Below are 15,088 nucleotides of genomic sequence, written 5' to 3'. Positions count from 1 at the left end.
ACGTTCCTGTGACGACTGACCAACATTCCGAAATTGCTCACACGTTGAAGAGACTGATAAAACAAATGGTGGGTAACCAAAGAGCCCAGAACAACGTCCAAATAAATAAACGGGATCAATAAAATCCAAGATCAAGGTACATCAGTGGTGTTCAAGTCGCACCACAGTTCCGTCTGTGGATTCATGAGGAAAATACATTTTCCAGAGCAACTGCAAATGAGGTAGGTGGCTTGGCAAAAGAAACGAGCACCAAACAACAGTACCGCCGTCAAAAAAGAGAAATTTTTCCTTGAGAACCATCAAAGAATCACCATCAGTCAGCCCGTGCAGACATTTCGTGTCACGCACGCGTGATAACGGTAGAAGCGCCCGCGTTCGGTCCAATGGTCCAGCCGTGACGTCATCAGTAGCAAACAGGAAGTGACTGTTGCTGACACAGGTACGAGACAGGGACGAAAACAGCAGCGATGAAGAGGAGCTGGCTGTGCAAACGACTTGTTTATTAAATGGGCCATTTCATGTAAGGAGGAACGATGAAGTGTTGCGTCCGGACTGGATTCGAGGCATCGCTAAGGTTAGTTTGCTTCCTCCCTTGCTCGCTGTAGCTAACAGCGGAGGCTAGCTTTAGCATCAAGTCATCGCTCAACATGTCGTTGTGTCATTGGGGGGGAGCAGCCACGTACACTTTCCGTGTTTTATTTATTTTGAAATCATTCGTAAGCGCTTGAACCGGAACGCTAAGGGAGGCTGCAAGGTGCCGGCCGAGGTGGGCTGATCACGTCACGACGGAGGGAGGCAGTTAGTTGGAATGCAGCAATACAAGTTAAGTCAACAGGACGAGTTGCTGTACGGTGTACCGGAAGTCAGGGTTTGCTTCCTAGCGTTTGAACGGACATCTACTTTTCTCTCTAACCTGACCTGATCTGACCTGTGTAACGAGTGTGATCCTGCTTCTCCTGGTGACCCATATGGCGGAGCAGGAGATGAAGCTCGGGGAGCCTCGATCAAAAGACTGAGTTCCTTCCATATTGCTCGGAATGAAGAACAGAGTTGGCTCCAATAGAGACTACCCAGTGTATTGGGTCGGGAATTTGACCCAAGATATGGGTCGCCTCGCGATCAGTATTGCTGAGCTTATTTTCATATGGTTTGGCCGTAAGGAAATTCTTTGACATTTTGGACCGAATACCGAACTCGGTTGCACCCAACCGTAAAGTTGAGGTTGGTGAAATTGCCGAGCGGCTCTTGTTTATTGTAAAGCACGAGCAACCGACCACAAGCTGAAAAGTTCATGTCAAGCCCCACTCACAACAGACGTTGGCATAAAATGAACAGAATGAAAGTCAACTGCCAAAGATGTTTATGGCAGGAGGGAAGAAGCTGCTTAATGTCTGCTTGTGGCATAGCGCCCGCAAGAGGTGGTGACCGCGATTTGGAGGGTCCAAGAGAATTGTGCAAGTCCTCAAGAGCGGTACCCCGGATCTTCTCAGCAATCTGTTCTGTGGAGTCCCTATTCATCCAAACCAGACTGTGATGGAGGAACACTTGACTGTTGCTGCACCTTCTGCTTGGACCTTTTTCCATTCCTAGGAACTTGAAGGCTTTCCGCTAGATGAGCAGCTGGAAAAGCAGGGCGGATGTGGACGTGACTTATTTTTTTCTTTTTTCCCCCTAATCAGCTCAGAGCTGATTGGGTAAGAGTGCAAATGTAGTCTCACAATAGCCAATCAAGACGCAATCATCACTGAAGGTTGCGTTTCAAGTCATTCACCAATATATCAATAATGATGATAAATAAATAAACAAGTGAGTGGGGGTATTTCTTCATTTCAGCCACTATACATTGGTTCTGACTGCGCGCTTTGTCCCCCAGGGCACGGCTGCTTTGCTAAATGGAGTCGGAGCAGCTGTACCACAGAGGCTACTCCAGGAACAGCTACAACAGCATCGCCAGCGCCAGCAGCGACGAGGAGCTGCTCGATGGAGCTGGCATGGTCATGGACTTCCACACCACAGAGGACGACAACCTGCTAGATGGCGACGCTTCCTCCCCAGGTACGGCGCACCTGGACATGGCTCGGGGCTGTTTTGATTGCATTTGTGGAATTCCATTGGCCTTTACCGTCCACTGAAATTGATCTTCAAGTACCCAGAACTATCTGATGTTCCATTATATATTAATTGGGTACTTATTTATCTTGTATGGCAAGATATTTGCTTCAGCATGGTCCATTTTTTTTTTTTTTAAAGACACTTTATGGTCTTTGTTTTTTTTTTTTCTTTGTTTTCCTGGGCCTCCAGTGGCTCTAGAAACGCCCCTGCGAGCGGGCTGTGAGCGCCGGTTCGTGCGTGATGATGATGTCATCAGCCTTCAAGTCAGCTGCTGCAGTGGAGACAGAGAGAGAGAGAGAGAGAGAGAGAGAGGGAGGGGGGTGTGAGAAGGGAGGGCGAGTGAGTTCACAGCGACACACATACACACATGCACACACAGGCTGTGTGTGTCGCTGCCTTGCGCAGCTCTGCTTGCCCTGCTTGGCTACCTCCAGCAAAAATGGCAGCAGCTCAAACGCACGCACTTCAAGCAGTGCGCAGTGAAAGCTTAGCTTAGCTCCTTCTAGCCTAGCCTAGCCTCAGCTCGCCGACTCTGTCCGTCAACATGGAGGAGGAGGACGCGAGCGCCGACCCCTATTTACCTTACGACGGGGGAGGGGACACCATCCCCCTGCGCGAGATCCCGAGACGAGGTACGAGTCGGTCGCTAATGACGACGTCGCGCGCGGCCGCCGTGCAAAGATAATGAGATTGAGCCTGAGGCCTCGGGAGCCGTGTCCACCGCAGCACGCACGTCACCGGGCGTCCGTCACGCTACGTACGTGAGCTGGATCCAAGCGTGACCCCTGTTGTTGGTACGGTCTAATAACCTCCTGCGCGATTTTGCCCACCACCCTTCAGCAACGTTCAATCTTATGTTTACAATTCAAGTGAGCGCCGGACGGCGTATGGAATCAACTGAGGGAGGGAGGGAGGGGGTTGGCGGCTTGCCAAAATAAGCGGCGGTACCCCCGCTGTGACTGTCATGCACTTGATTTTGGATTGAGCCAGTCCTCTCCATCAAGTGCTGGCTGCTCAAAATGCTGCTTCAAAGTCTTTGGCTTTTTTTCCACTTGTTTGTTTTGACTGTCTTTGTGAGTCCTATATTGTTTGTTTGTCTTTTGCTCCTGGTTTGCCATTTTGTATGCAGCGCATCGTAGTTTCCCTCGGAGGGCCATTAAGACCGTCGACGTCTTCTTTCTATGTACAAATAGGATAGGATTTTCCAAAATGGGCCAAAGTAGGATCTGTAGCGGATGCGGGTATTTTGATCGGAACAAATCAATTGTTGAAGCGACCTTTGGGCTGCGAGTGCCGTGACATTTTGTGGGGGTGACACACGACACGACACGACTCGGCTGCTTTCTTGGGCCGAGCGAGCGAGCAGAGACAAAAAGGCGTGCGGGCCTCACCGGTGGCCGACTTGGAATTTGCGGCCGTTGGCTTGGCTCTCACATGGCCTTATTGTTTCTTCAGCTGGTTTCACACGGCAACGCCAGCGAGCGACACTTAAGGGGCCACACTGAGGTGATCGGGCTCTGCAGATGATCTGAAGGTCTTTGGGGAACTTGAGAACTTAAGAATGATTTGGGGGAATTTTGAAAGAGCAGAAATGGGACTCGTCTGAAGATGAAACGTGATCATTTTGTCTGGCGTAGGCTCCAACTATGCCATGACAAACGGGGGCGGCGCGCCCAGCAGCTCCACCCACCTGCTGGACTTCTTGGAGGAGCCCATCCCCGGCGTGGGCACCTACGACGACTTCCACACCATCGACTGGGTGCGCGAAAAGTGCAAGGACCGCGAACGGCACCGCAAGGTCAGGACCAGTTGAACCGGTACCCGCGTGACTCGCTCGCGGTTAATCCGGCCGGGATTTGCAAGTTTTTGGGAGTGCCGCCCGCCCCCCCCCCCACCGCCCTTTGTACAAACACCACCTTTGTGATGTTTGCAGATCAACAGTAAGAAGAAGGAGTCGGCGTGGGAGTTCACCAAGAGTCTGTATGACGCCTGGTCCGGATGGCTGGTTGTGACGCTCACCGGCTTAGCTTCCGGTAATGGCCCTGCAAAGGTGCCGGCGGTTTCTAGTCGTAGGCTACCGAGCCATTCTTAAACTCATCGCCGTTGACGGTTGTCGACGTCAGAGATGTCACCCGAGTTGGCGGCGAATGAGTTCAAGTCGAGTGCAAATTGATATAACCAGCTCGTCCCTCCATCAGGCGCCTTGGCCGGCCTGATCGACATCGCCGCCGACTGGATGAACGACCTGAAGGAGGGCGTGTGCCTGAGCGCCATGTGGTTCAACCACGAGCAGTGCTGCTGGAAGTCCAACGAGACCACCTTTGCCGAGCGGGACAAGTGCCCCCAGTGGAAGAGCTGGGCCGAGCTCATCCTGGGCCAGGCCGAGGTTCGCTGCGGAGGAACGTACGTTGAGATTATTATTATTTTTTTTAACTGGGCTCCCCGTTGCAGGGTCCGGGCTCCTACATCATGAACTACTTCATGTACATCTACTGGGCGCTGTCTTTCGCTTTCCTGGCCGTGTGTCTGGTCAAAGTGTTTGCGCCGTACGCCTGCGGCTCGGGGATCCCGGAGGTAAATGAAAAACGGCCCAATTGACAGCAAGGTTTTGACTCGATGTCACACACACAGCAGCTAGAGGGCGCCAACTGGAAATGTTGCTTTGAGCTCCACTGAGGCCAACTCTGGTCTGCCGCTCTGCCCCCCCCCTCAGATCAAGACCATCCTGAGCGGGTTCATCATCAGGGGCTACCTGGGAAAGTGGACCCTGATGATCAAGACCATCACTTTGGTGCTGGCTGTGGCGTCGGGCCTGAGTCTAGGGAAGGAGGGCCCGCTGGTTCACGTGGCCTGCTGCTGCGGGAACATCTTCTCTTACCTCTTCCCCAAGTACAGCAAGAACGAGGCCAAGAAGCGAGAGGTGAGCTGAGCCCCGCCGCGCACTTGTGACATTTCCGCCTGCGCTTTTCCCGTTGACCCCACGGGGCTCTCCGTCTCGCTCAGGTCCTGTCGGCCGCGTCGGCGGCCGGCGTGTCGGTGGCGTTCGGGGCTCCCATAGGTGGCGTTCTCTTCAGCCTGGAAGAGGTGAGCATCTGGTTTTGAGGCAGCAGGATAAGACTTGTCTCACGGTCTGCGTGTCCCCCGTCCAGGTGAGCTACTACTTCCCGCTCAAGACACTGTGGCGCTCCTTTTTCGCCGCCCTGGTGGCCGCCTTTGTCCTGCGCTCCATTAACCCCTTTGGGAACAGCCGCCTGGTGCTGTTCTACGTGGAGTACCACACACCCTGGTACCTGTTTGAGCTTATCCCTTTCATCCTCCTGGGAGTTTTCGGAGGCCTGTGGGGCGCCTTCTTCATCCGAGCCAACATCGCTTGGTGCCGGCGGCGCAAGTCGACCCGCTTTGGCAAGTGCTTCGGCGATCGGTGAGCGGCCGCGAAACGTGATTTGAAAATAACCGTCGTCTGGCACCTCAGGTAAATACCCGGTTTTGGAGGTGATCCTGGTGGCGGCGATCACGGCCGTGGTGGCCTTCCCCAACCCGTACACCCGCCAGAACACCAGCGAGCTGATCAAGGAGCTCTTCACCGACTGCGGCCCGCTGGAGTCGTCGCAGCTCTGCCAGTACCGCAGCCAGATGAACGGCAGCAAGGCCTATACGGAGAACCCCAACCGGCCCGCCGGGCCCGGCGTCTACGCCGCCATGTGGCAGCTCTGCCTGGCGCTCATCTTTAAAATCATCATGACCATCTTCACCTTCGGCCTCAAGGTGAGCCCGCCTGTTGCCTGGTGAGACCCATTTGAGAGAGAACCCATGCAGCCGCTCCGCCCCGCCCCTCCCCCCAGGTTCCATCAGGCTTGTTCATTCCCAGCATGGCCATCGGCGCCATCGCCGGGCGGATCGTCGGCATCGCCGTGGAGCAGCTGGCCTACTACCACCACGACTGGTTCCTCTTCAAGGAGTGGTGCGAGGTTGGCGCCGACTGCATCACGCCGGGACTCTACGCCATGGTCGGGGCCGCCGCCTGCCTGGGTGAGTCTGTCGGAACGGACGATGGACTCTCTCTGGGTTGGGCGTGGTCGTCACGCTGTTGCGCAACGTCTCCCTCCTCAGGCGGGGTGACCCGCATGACCGTCTCCTTGGTGGTCATCGTCTTTGAGCTGACGGGCGGCCTGGAGTACATCGTGCCCCTCATGGCCGCCGTCATGACGAGCAAATGGGTGGGCGACGCTTTTGGGCGAGAAGGCATCTACGAGTCCCACATCCGTCTCAACGGCTACCCCTTCCTGGACGCCAAGGAGGAGTTCACGCACACCACGCTGGCCAGGGAGGTGATGCGGCCGCGCCGCTGCGACCCGCCGCTGGCCGTGCTGACGCAGGACGACCTGACCGTGGAGGACCTGCAGGCCGTCATCAACGAAACCAGTTACAACGGTTTTCCCGTCATCGTCTCCAAGGAGTCCCAGAGGCTGGTGGGCTTCGCCCTGCGCAGGGACATCACCATCGCTATAGGTAAAGACCGCGCCCATTTTTGCCCGCGCCGCTTGTTGAGTTTACGGTAACGGTAAAGCGCCTCCGCTGCTCTCCCGCTCGGACAGAGAACGCTCGGCGCAAGCAGGAGGGCATCATGTTGAACTCCAGGGTGTACTTCACCCAGCACGCGCCCACCCTGCCCGCCGACAGCCCCCGGCCCCTCAAGCTGCGCTCCATCCTCGACATGAGCCCCTTCACCGTCACCGACCACATGCCCATGGAGATTGTGGTGGACATCTTCAGGAAGCTGGGCCTGCGCCAGTGCCTGGTTACGCACAACGGGTGAGTGCAGCGCGGTTAGCGAGCGTGCCGGGACGGGACGGACCGGACCCTAACCCCGACCCCCCCCCCCTCCTGCCAGAAGTGGCACCGTGTCCTTCCGCGTCTTGTTCCGGGCCAGTTGCGCCAGTAACGGGTGTGTGTTGCAGGATTGTGTTGGGCATCATCACAAAGAAGAATATATTAGAGCATCTGGAGGAGCTCAAGCAGCGCACGGAGGCCCTGGTGACTAGACAATAAAAAGGACACCCCCCCACACTCTTTAGGGGAGGGGTGCATGAAAGCTGGTGTGGGCAAAAAGATAATGGCGTCTCATTCCTCCTGCTTTCACTTCCTGCCTGGGGGCGGTGGCTTAGTTGGCAAGAGCGTTAGCCGCAGTAGTCGACGCCTCGCAGCCGTAGCTACCGTTGAGACCGTTGGAGCTGATGCCAGAGGCGTAGTCCTAGCTTAGCCTGGACGTAGCGTAGCGTAGCGGGCGTGGCAGCCGTACAGAGTAGCTGTAGATTTGCAAAGTCGGAACGAGTGAGAAGGTCGCACCGTTTTCTGCAAGCTGCTTTTGGGGCTTGAGCGGTCGCTGGAATTCCAAGTCCCATTAAGAACTGACTGTTCTTCTCGTGTGTGTGTGTGTGTGTGTGTGTGTGTGTGTCTTTTCTGAAATCTTCCCGCTCTCGGTTCCTCAAGGAATGTCATCGGACTCATGGCAGTAACCACCGCCTTGACGAGTTTGTGGGTGTTATTGTGAACATAGCAAGGAGAGTCCTCTCGCCTCGATTGTGGTGTTCGATAGTCCCGTGTCCTATCATACATGTCGGAATTGTATTTTTTTTTTTTAATCTTACCTCGCCCCCGGGGGCTGGCTCCCGTTCAAGTACATTTTGGAAAGTCAGTTTTTTCGCTGTTCTTTTCACAACAATTTGTGACCACTTGAGCAGAAAAGAAGGAGAAAAAAAAAAGACAGAAAATAGCACACCCTAAGCCAAGTCTGCTAATTTGGATCTGGGTCATCACAATGACACGCCACATATAATAGTAAAAACAATTAGCATTAGCGAGCCAGTGTTGCTAAGTTTATAGTTGAAAATGACAACATTCCACATCACCATTAGCATGTGTACAGCCAAGCTAATTTTCGACCAACAACTCGAAAATTACAAACAAGACTTGTGTAAGCATAGTCGCCTTGGATCCCCCCCCCCCCCCCCCTTCTGGAGGCACATTGTAAGATAAGCTAAGTAGCAGCTAAATGTCGTCACATTAACAGGCCACATTTGAATTAGCATGGAGTAGCTCGCATTAGCACGTTCGCATTAGCTTGTTGAGCCACTAACCACTTGAAATAAAGCAAACATCAGAGTGAAAAAGGCTGTCAAATGTTTCTCTCGACGTTATCATCGCAAACAGTATCAAATAAAGCTTGCGTTTTTCCCGGCCTCCTTTTTTTGGAAGCAGCTTGTGTGTATCTGTTACGGGTGTTGGTCGTCGTTTTCAGCCTCTCTTCTTCTTCTTCTTCTTCTTCTTCGCAGCAGCTTACCACTCTAAGCTCGCCACGAGTTTTGACAACAATAAGAAAATGTGCTTTGTCGCGCTCATGAACTCTTCCTGTCACGCAGGCGACTTCTTGGCATCGTCACAAAAAAGGATATCCTGCGTCACATGGCTCAAATGGCAAATCAAGATCCCGAGTCCATCATGTTCAACTGATCCCATCCTTTCAGGACGACGAGGAAGCAGTTGGCCTCCTGGACGACACCTACCGTTGACCTACGAGCCTCGTTTTTTGTTTTTTGTTTGCTGCACTCCATCCGCTTGAGTTGATTGACTGCCGATGAAGTTTGTGACTCACTTTGCTAAAAGTGATCTGAATTGTCACTTCCTCCAGAATGAAGAACTTAGCAGGAGTTCCACACGGCGCTGTCCGGTGTGCAATATCTTTTAGTTCACTAATCCTTCCATCATTGTGAAGTCAAATTAAAAAAAAAAACAATGAATTTTTGTGCGATTGACTTTCCACTCGTGCTACTTTTGCCGTCACTTTAACTGGAAAGAAGGTCAAACGTGGATGAACTTTTCATGGCTAATCAGCTAAGCCACGAGCCGGGAATGATTTTGTCACAACCAAATGTGAAAAAAGAAACACGTGGCTTTGCGCTCCCTTCCGCCCCTCAAACCAATCGAAGGTATCGGCGCACGTGGCCGTTTCCGTCCGTCCTTTCCATCCCGCTGAGGAACGCGTCGCCCACATCTCGGTTTCTTAATTTATGAAGTTGTGCAATGTTGTGATCTTTGCTTTCTTTGATTGTACATTTGAAACATGAAGGGTCATTAAATTTGGATTGAAATTTCAACTTTGTCATTTGTGAAATGGACGACGACACGTTTGTTTGATCATCACTTCAAAGTGCAATAACATCCTGCTCTCCACACCTTTATTGAATTGTCTTCACCGTTTACTACGTGTCCTCTCTGCATCCATTGCAGCCTAGTCATCCTGGAAGAGGGATCTTAATCTGTGGTCTCTTCTCAAGGTTTCTCATTTCCCCGAGTTGGAGTTTGGAGTTTTTCCTTGCCCTCCTGGGAGTTTAAGATCAAGGAATGTTTGAGAATATTTTTCACATGTCCTGAGTCTTGTTAGTCACCTAAATGTTGAACAGAGGCTGTGATGTACCCGAGTCAAATTCCATGTTTGGCACGCTCAAACATGGCGAATCAAAACTTTTGAATCTTGAATCTCGCGAGGTTCGACCTCCGAATTTTGTTTGACAACCGAAGCAAAACAAAAACCCATCGGGAATTTCTGGTTGAAAGGAGATTTTTCCCTAATGAAGTGGCCTGTTATTAGGAACACCTGAAAATGGTGGTGTACCTAATAGAGTGTCCCAATGACGTCACAGATCAACCAGCCAATCAGAAAGAGGGGGTGAGGGCGAGTGTGGCACTTTTTACGTTTTGTTAACTTTTGACCATGATTTTTCCCTAATGAAGTGGCCTGTTCTTAGGAACACCTGAAAATGGCAGTGTACCTAATGGAGTGTCCCAATGACGTCACAGATCAACCAGCCAATCAGAAAGTGGGGGTGAGGGCGGGTGTGGCACTTTTCACTTTTTTTAACTTTTGACCATGATTTTTCCCTAATGAAGTGGCCTGTGATTAAGTACACCTGAAAATGGCGGTGTACCTAATGGAGTGTCCAAGTGACGTCACAGATCAAACAGCCAATCAGAAAGTGGGGGGTTGTTTGGGTGTGGCACTTTTCACTTTCATTTAAATTTTGACCATGATTTTTCCCTAATGAAGTGGCCTGTTATTAGGTACACCTGAAAATGGCGGTGTACCTAATGGAGTGTCCGTGTGACGTCACAGATCAAACAGCCAATCAGAAACTGGGGGGTTGTTTGGGTGTGGCACTTTTCACTTTCATTTAAGCTTTGACCATGATTTTTTTTCCCTAATGAAGTGGCCTGTTATTAGGTACACCTGAAAATGGCGGTGTACCTAATGGAGTGTCCTTGTGACGTCACAGATCACACAGCCAATCAGAAAGTGGGGGGTTGTTTGGGTGTGGCACTTTTCACTTTCATTTAAATTTTGACCATGATTTTTCCCTAATGAAGTGGCCTGTGATTAGGTACACCTGAAAATGGCGGTGTACCTAATGGAGTGTCCGTGTGACGTCACAGATCAAACAGCCAATCAGAAAGTGGGGGGTGTTTGGGTGTGGCACTTTTCACTTTCATTTAAGCTTTGACCATGATTTTTCCCTAATGAAGTGGCCTGTGATTAGGTACACCTGAAAATGGCGGTGTACCTATTGGAGTGTCCTTGTGACGTCACAGATCACACAGCCAATCAGAAAGTGGGGGGTTGTTTGGGTGTGGCACTTTTCACTTTCATTTAAGCTTTGACCATGATTTTTCCCTAATGAAGTGGCCTGTGATTAGGTACACCTGAAAATGGCGGTGTACCTAATGGAGTGTCCGTGTGACGTCACAGATCAAACAGCCAATCAGAAAGTGGGGGGTTGTTTGGGTGTGGCACTTTTCACTTTCATTTAAGCTTTGACCATGATTTTTCCCTAATGAAGTGGCCTGTGATTAGGTACACCTGAAAATGGCGGTGTACCTAATGGAGTGTCCGTGTGACGTCACAGATCAAACAGCCAATCAGAAAGTGGGGGGTGTTTGGGTGTGGCACTTTTCACTTTCATTTAAGCTTTGACCATGATTTTTCCCTAATGAAGTGGCCTGTGATTAGGTACACCTGAAAATGGCGGTGTACCTAATGGAGTGTCCTTGTGACGTCACAGATCACACAGCCAATCAGAAAGTGGGGGGTTGTTTGGGTGTGGCACTTTTCACTTTCATTTAAATTTTGACCATGATTTTTCCCTAATGAAGTGGCCTGTGATTAGGTACACCTGAAAATGGCGGTGTACCTAATGGAGTGTCATTGTGACGTCACAGATCAACCAGCCAATCAGAAAGTGGGGGTGAGGGTGGGTGTGGCATTTTTCACGTTTTGTTAACTTTTGACCATGATTGTTCCCTAATGAAGTGGCCTGTTATTAGGTACACCTGAAAATGGCGCGGTGTACCTAATGGAGCGTCTGAGTGACGTCACGGATCCAACAACCAATCAAAAAGTGGGGGTGAGGGCGGGTGTGGCATTTTTCACTTCAGCTTTTTCCCTAATGATGTGGCCTGTTATTAGGTACCTGAAATGGTGGTGTACCTAATGGAGTGTCCGAGTGACGTCACAGAGCAAACAGCCAATCAGAAAGTGGGGGTGAGAGTAGGTGTGGCACTTTTCACTTTCCATGAAGGCTATGCTTTAGTTATAGTTGTTGAAATTTGTTGAGTGCAATAAAACCATGAACTAAGATCAAGTTCCTAAAAGCCTATTGGCCTCCCAGTAAATCTCAACCTAAGTTCATACATAGGAAAAGGACTTTTGCTATCATTTTCTTTTATTATGCATTTTCATTTCATTCAATAGTTTTTTTGTTAGTTTTGCTTGACTACAATTTCAGGACAAATTGACCAAAAATCCAAACCTGCTGAGTGAAAAAGGAAGGAAGGAAGGAAGGAAGGAAGGAAGGAAGGAAGGAAGGAAGGAAGGAAGGAAGGAAGGAAGGAAGGAAGGAAGGAAGGAAGGAATGACGGCATGAAAAACGAGGAGACATTTTGACAGTCGCTTGCAGCAAAAGATTTGTTTACATTCAAGCGAGACGCAAAATGAAATGGCCGTTGCCAGAGCAGCTCGCCGAGTCATCTCGCCGCTCACACGTGACTCTCGTAGAAAACCCGGCAGGGCGGCGGCCCGGCGGCCGGACACTCGCCGGGGCTGCCTTGGGGCTGCTCTTGGAGGGGCGCGGCGGGCGGCGGTTCCAACGGCGGGTGCACCGACACCTGGATGGCGATGCGCTGCGGCTGCTCCCGGACCGCGGAGTTATCCGAGTCGGCGGCGGGGGGCGACGGGCTGCGCTCCAGCTGCCGGCCCCGCTGTCGCTGGCGCTCCCGCATGAGACCCAGCGCGTCTATGGGGCCGGCGTCGGTGGGCCGCCGGCCCTCGGGCCCCTGCTTGAGGAAGGTGTGCCTCATCTCTTCCACGCCCACCACCTCCAGGATCTCCTCCATGAAAGTGCGGCAGTTCATGATGAGCGGCGGCAGCGGGATGCTGCGCGCCAGCTCCTCGATGTAGCGCGCCAGCTCCATGGTCTTGAACTGCGTCACCTTGGCCAGCTCCACCGTCTTGGTGGACGTGATGATGGGGATGCGCTTGGCGATCTCAAAGGCCTTCTGCAGCTTCTCCGCACCCTCGGTCCGGAAGAACTCGTTGATGGCTTTCTCCGTCTTCTTGAGGTGGCTGCTCATCATGCACAGGCGCGTGACGTTGAGCACCATGATGATGGTGAAGGTCACCAGGCACACCACCATGTAGTAGACGCCCATGTCGCCTGTGGCTAAGACCACGCGCAGCGTCACCGTGCAGTTGGAGGCGCCGTGCGCGTTGGACGCCACGCAGGTGTACTTGCCGCGGTCGGCGAATTCAATGGCGCTGATGTTGAGGACGCCGTTCTCCAACAGCCACCACTTGCCACCTGAACGCCGGCGGTACAGCAAACCCAACAAAACATCAAGCGATTGACCGAGAGAGAGAATACATTTCACGTCCAAAAATAGTCAAATATTTTTGCCGTTTTTCGAGCGCATCTTACCGCCAGCGGCGTCGGCGCGGATGAGGTCGCCGTGCGAGTTGAACCACTTGATGCTGGGGAAGGGCTGGCCGGTGACGTTGCAGTCGATCAGCACGCAGCTTCCCTCGCGGGCGATCAGCTGGCTGGTGGCGGCCAACGCGGCCGGGACCGACCCATCGGAGCCGTCCGTCACGTCCGTGCCGCTTCCGTCTCCCGACGGGGCGGCGGTATGGAAGGCCACAAGCCACACGACAAGCACAAGGTTCAGTCCAGCGGCCCGCAACATTTTTTTTTGGGCGGGAGGGGGGGCAGGCGTGGGGGGGGGGTACTGTCAGCGTGTCACAAGGTCATTCCTCCGTCCGTCCGGCAGCGCCACGCTCGCTGATTGGCTATCTGGGTTGATCAGCGGGAAACATCTCACTGAAAAGGAGATGTTAAAAATGAGCCCGACAAATTGAAACATTGACGTGCTTCGAGCCACTGGAATGCACAGGGACACACGTTAACAAGTTCTCGCATTCAATTTGATGTCAGCCCATCACGAGCCGCAGAGCGCTCAGGTCGAGCGGGACCACTTTGAGCTCCCGTCCTCTGTACGGCCTTAGCCGTGAATATAAGACGATTCGTTCGTCTTACATTCGGGGTCTAGACAAAGGCTTTTTTTCAAACTTAAGTCTTGAAAAAAACGAGGTCGTCTTATATTCGGGGAAATACGGTAATACATTTTACGATGAACCCCAAAAGCTCGTGTGCAACAAAGTAGATTTTCTTCACAAGTGTAGTCTGTCTTATAAACGTTTCGATGCAGCATTGGTTGTTGCTTGGAACAACTCACGAGTTGTTTGCCTAAAGGTTGTAAATTGATCCCACCAAAAAAAAAAAAAAAAAAAAAGTGAGACGTCTGATACAAATTACAGAAGGGAGTACACACACATACAAAGTTTTCAAATGTGAGAAGCAAAAGTGCAAAAAATGTGACGACGTGAAAAGGTACTTCGTTACTTCATTGCGACCACCGTTACCAGTTTCTCCTTTTGCGGCTGGTTGAAAACGACAGAGTGGAAGAAGAAAAAAAAAAGCGGCGCCGTTTTCTTCCTGGCCTCGTTGCAAAAACCAACGAACGGGCCGGGCCGGGCCGACCACTCACTACGATGTAATATTACGAAAGACATAATCGCAGATAGCGGCGCTTATGCGCAAAGGGGATCAATTACACTTTGATTGAATATACATTGCTACATCTAGATTGAGAGTGTTGCGTTCAAACGGATGTGGGACACGGCTATGATCTGGATGCTGGTTCTTTGTCACGGGACCCGAGTGCAAATAAAGCGGACGGACGGAAATACAACACATCGGCTGTTTCTGACCCGATGTGGCGACGACAAAACGACAGACATTTCACGCTTTTTGGTTTTTTTTTACACGTCTCCTCCCAAATAATGTCGCAGTGGTCTCGCGTTGAAAACAACGGAAATGCTGGCAGCTGCCCACAAGTCGACGACCTTCGCGTATCGGTCGGAAAGCGCCGAGGTAACGTGGCGAGGCAATTTCGCCTGTTTCAGGGTCATTTGTGATTTTTTTTTATGTACTCACAACAGGGCTTGTCAGCTGGGCCAAGATGGGGCGACGATGCTCGAGTCGGGACCTGTCAAGCAAGCCGCCTTCTTCATGCCTCAAACTGCTTGGCCACAGTGGGGCGCTCCAGTGCTGGCTTCACCAGTTGCTCCTTATCAAGGAGTCGCAAACAAATCCGAAGCGTTTTCTGTTCATAAATTCAAAAGGGCCCACTTTGAGTTGTTAGCTGTGCTTTGCTTTTACATGGCTTTTGTGCCTTCGAGGGCAATTTCCAACTCTCCGACGCTCTTGTGCGACTGTGACGTATGTATGCGGAGTGCGCATGCGCGAATGGAAGCGAGCTAGGAGGAGCGGAGCAATGCAAGGAGCGAGTTGATAGGAAATTGAACTACGAC

The 15,088-nt window shown here is 51.8% G+C and overlaps 2 protein-coding genes across 6 annotated transcripts; one reads left to right on the top strand and one right to left on the bottom strand.

Annotated features, from left to right (window-relative positions):
• Positions 1 to 360: 360 nt before the first annotated feature.
• On the top strand, positions 361 to 9,266 carry clcn3 (Cl-/H+ antiporter 3). 5 transcript variants are annotated; one of them, XM_085905175.1, is made up of 15 exons: positions 361 to 574; positions 1,874 to 2,055; positions 3,750 to 3,910; positions 4,046 to 4,145; positions 4,311 to 4,498; positions 4,564 to 4,686; positions 4,826 to 5,032; positions 5,116 to 5,196; positions 5,262 to 5,509; positions 5,580 to 5,877; positions 5,955 to 6,141; positions 6,223 to 6,621; positions 6,708 to 6,924; positions 7,071 to 7,146; positions 8,532 to 9,266. In XM_085905175.1, exons 2-15 carry the CDS (start codon positions 1,893 to 1,895, stop codon positions 8,679 to 8,681), a joined length of 2,598 nt encoding a protein of 865 aa, XP_085761301.1. In that variant the 5' UTR covers positions 361 to 574; positions 1,874 to 1,892; the 3' UTR covers positions 8,682 to 9,266. The 5 variants fall into 5 exon arrangements, with proteins under 5 accessions (XP_085761301.1, XP_085761305.1, XP_085761303.1 ...); XM_085905177.1 differs by lacking the exon at positions 361 to 574 and adding an exon at positions 638 to 1,806; XM_085905179.1 differs by lacking the exon at positions 7,071 to 7,146 and having other exon boundaries at positions 363 to 574.
• Positions 9,267 to 11,711: 2,445 nt separating this feature from the next.
• mfap3l (microfibril associated protein 3 like) lies at positions 11,712 to 14,982 on the bottom strand. The gene is made up of 3 exons (XM_085936866.1): positions 14,712 to 14,982; positions 13,137 to 13,535; positions 11,712 to 13,019 (listed from the first exon to the last, which is right to left on the bottom strand). Exons 2-3 carry the CDS (start codon positions 13,399 to 13,401, stop codon positions 12,199 to 12,201), a joined length of 1,086 nt encoding a protein of 361 aa, XP_085792992.1. The 5' UTR covers positions 13,402 to 13,535; positions 14,712 to 14,982; the 3' UTR covers positions 11,712 to 12,198.
• Between the last annotated feature and the right edge of the window lie 106 nt (positions 14,983 to 15,088).

This window comes from Syngnathus leptorhynchus, chromosome 2 (assembly GCF_054491065.1).
Source record: "Syngnathus leptorhynchus isolate UIUO chromosome 2, UIUO_Slep, whole genome shotgun sequence".
NCBI lineage: Eukaryota > Metazoa > Chordata > Actinopteri > Syngnathiformes > Syngnathidae > Syngnathus > Syngnathus leptorhynchus.
Note: the sequence above shows the minus strand (reverse complement) of the source record. Positions and strands in the feature narration are given on the sequence as shown.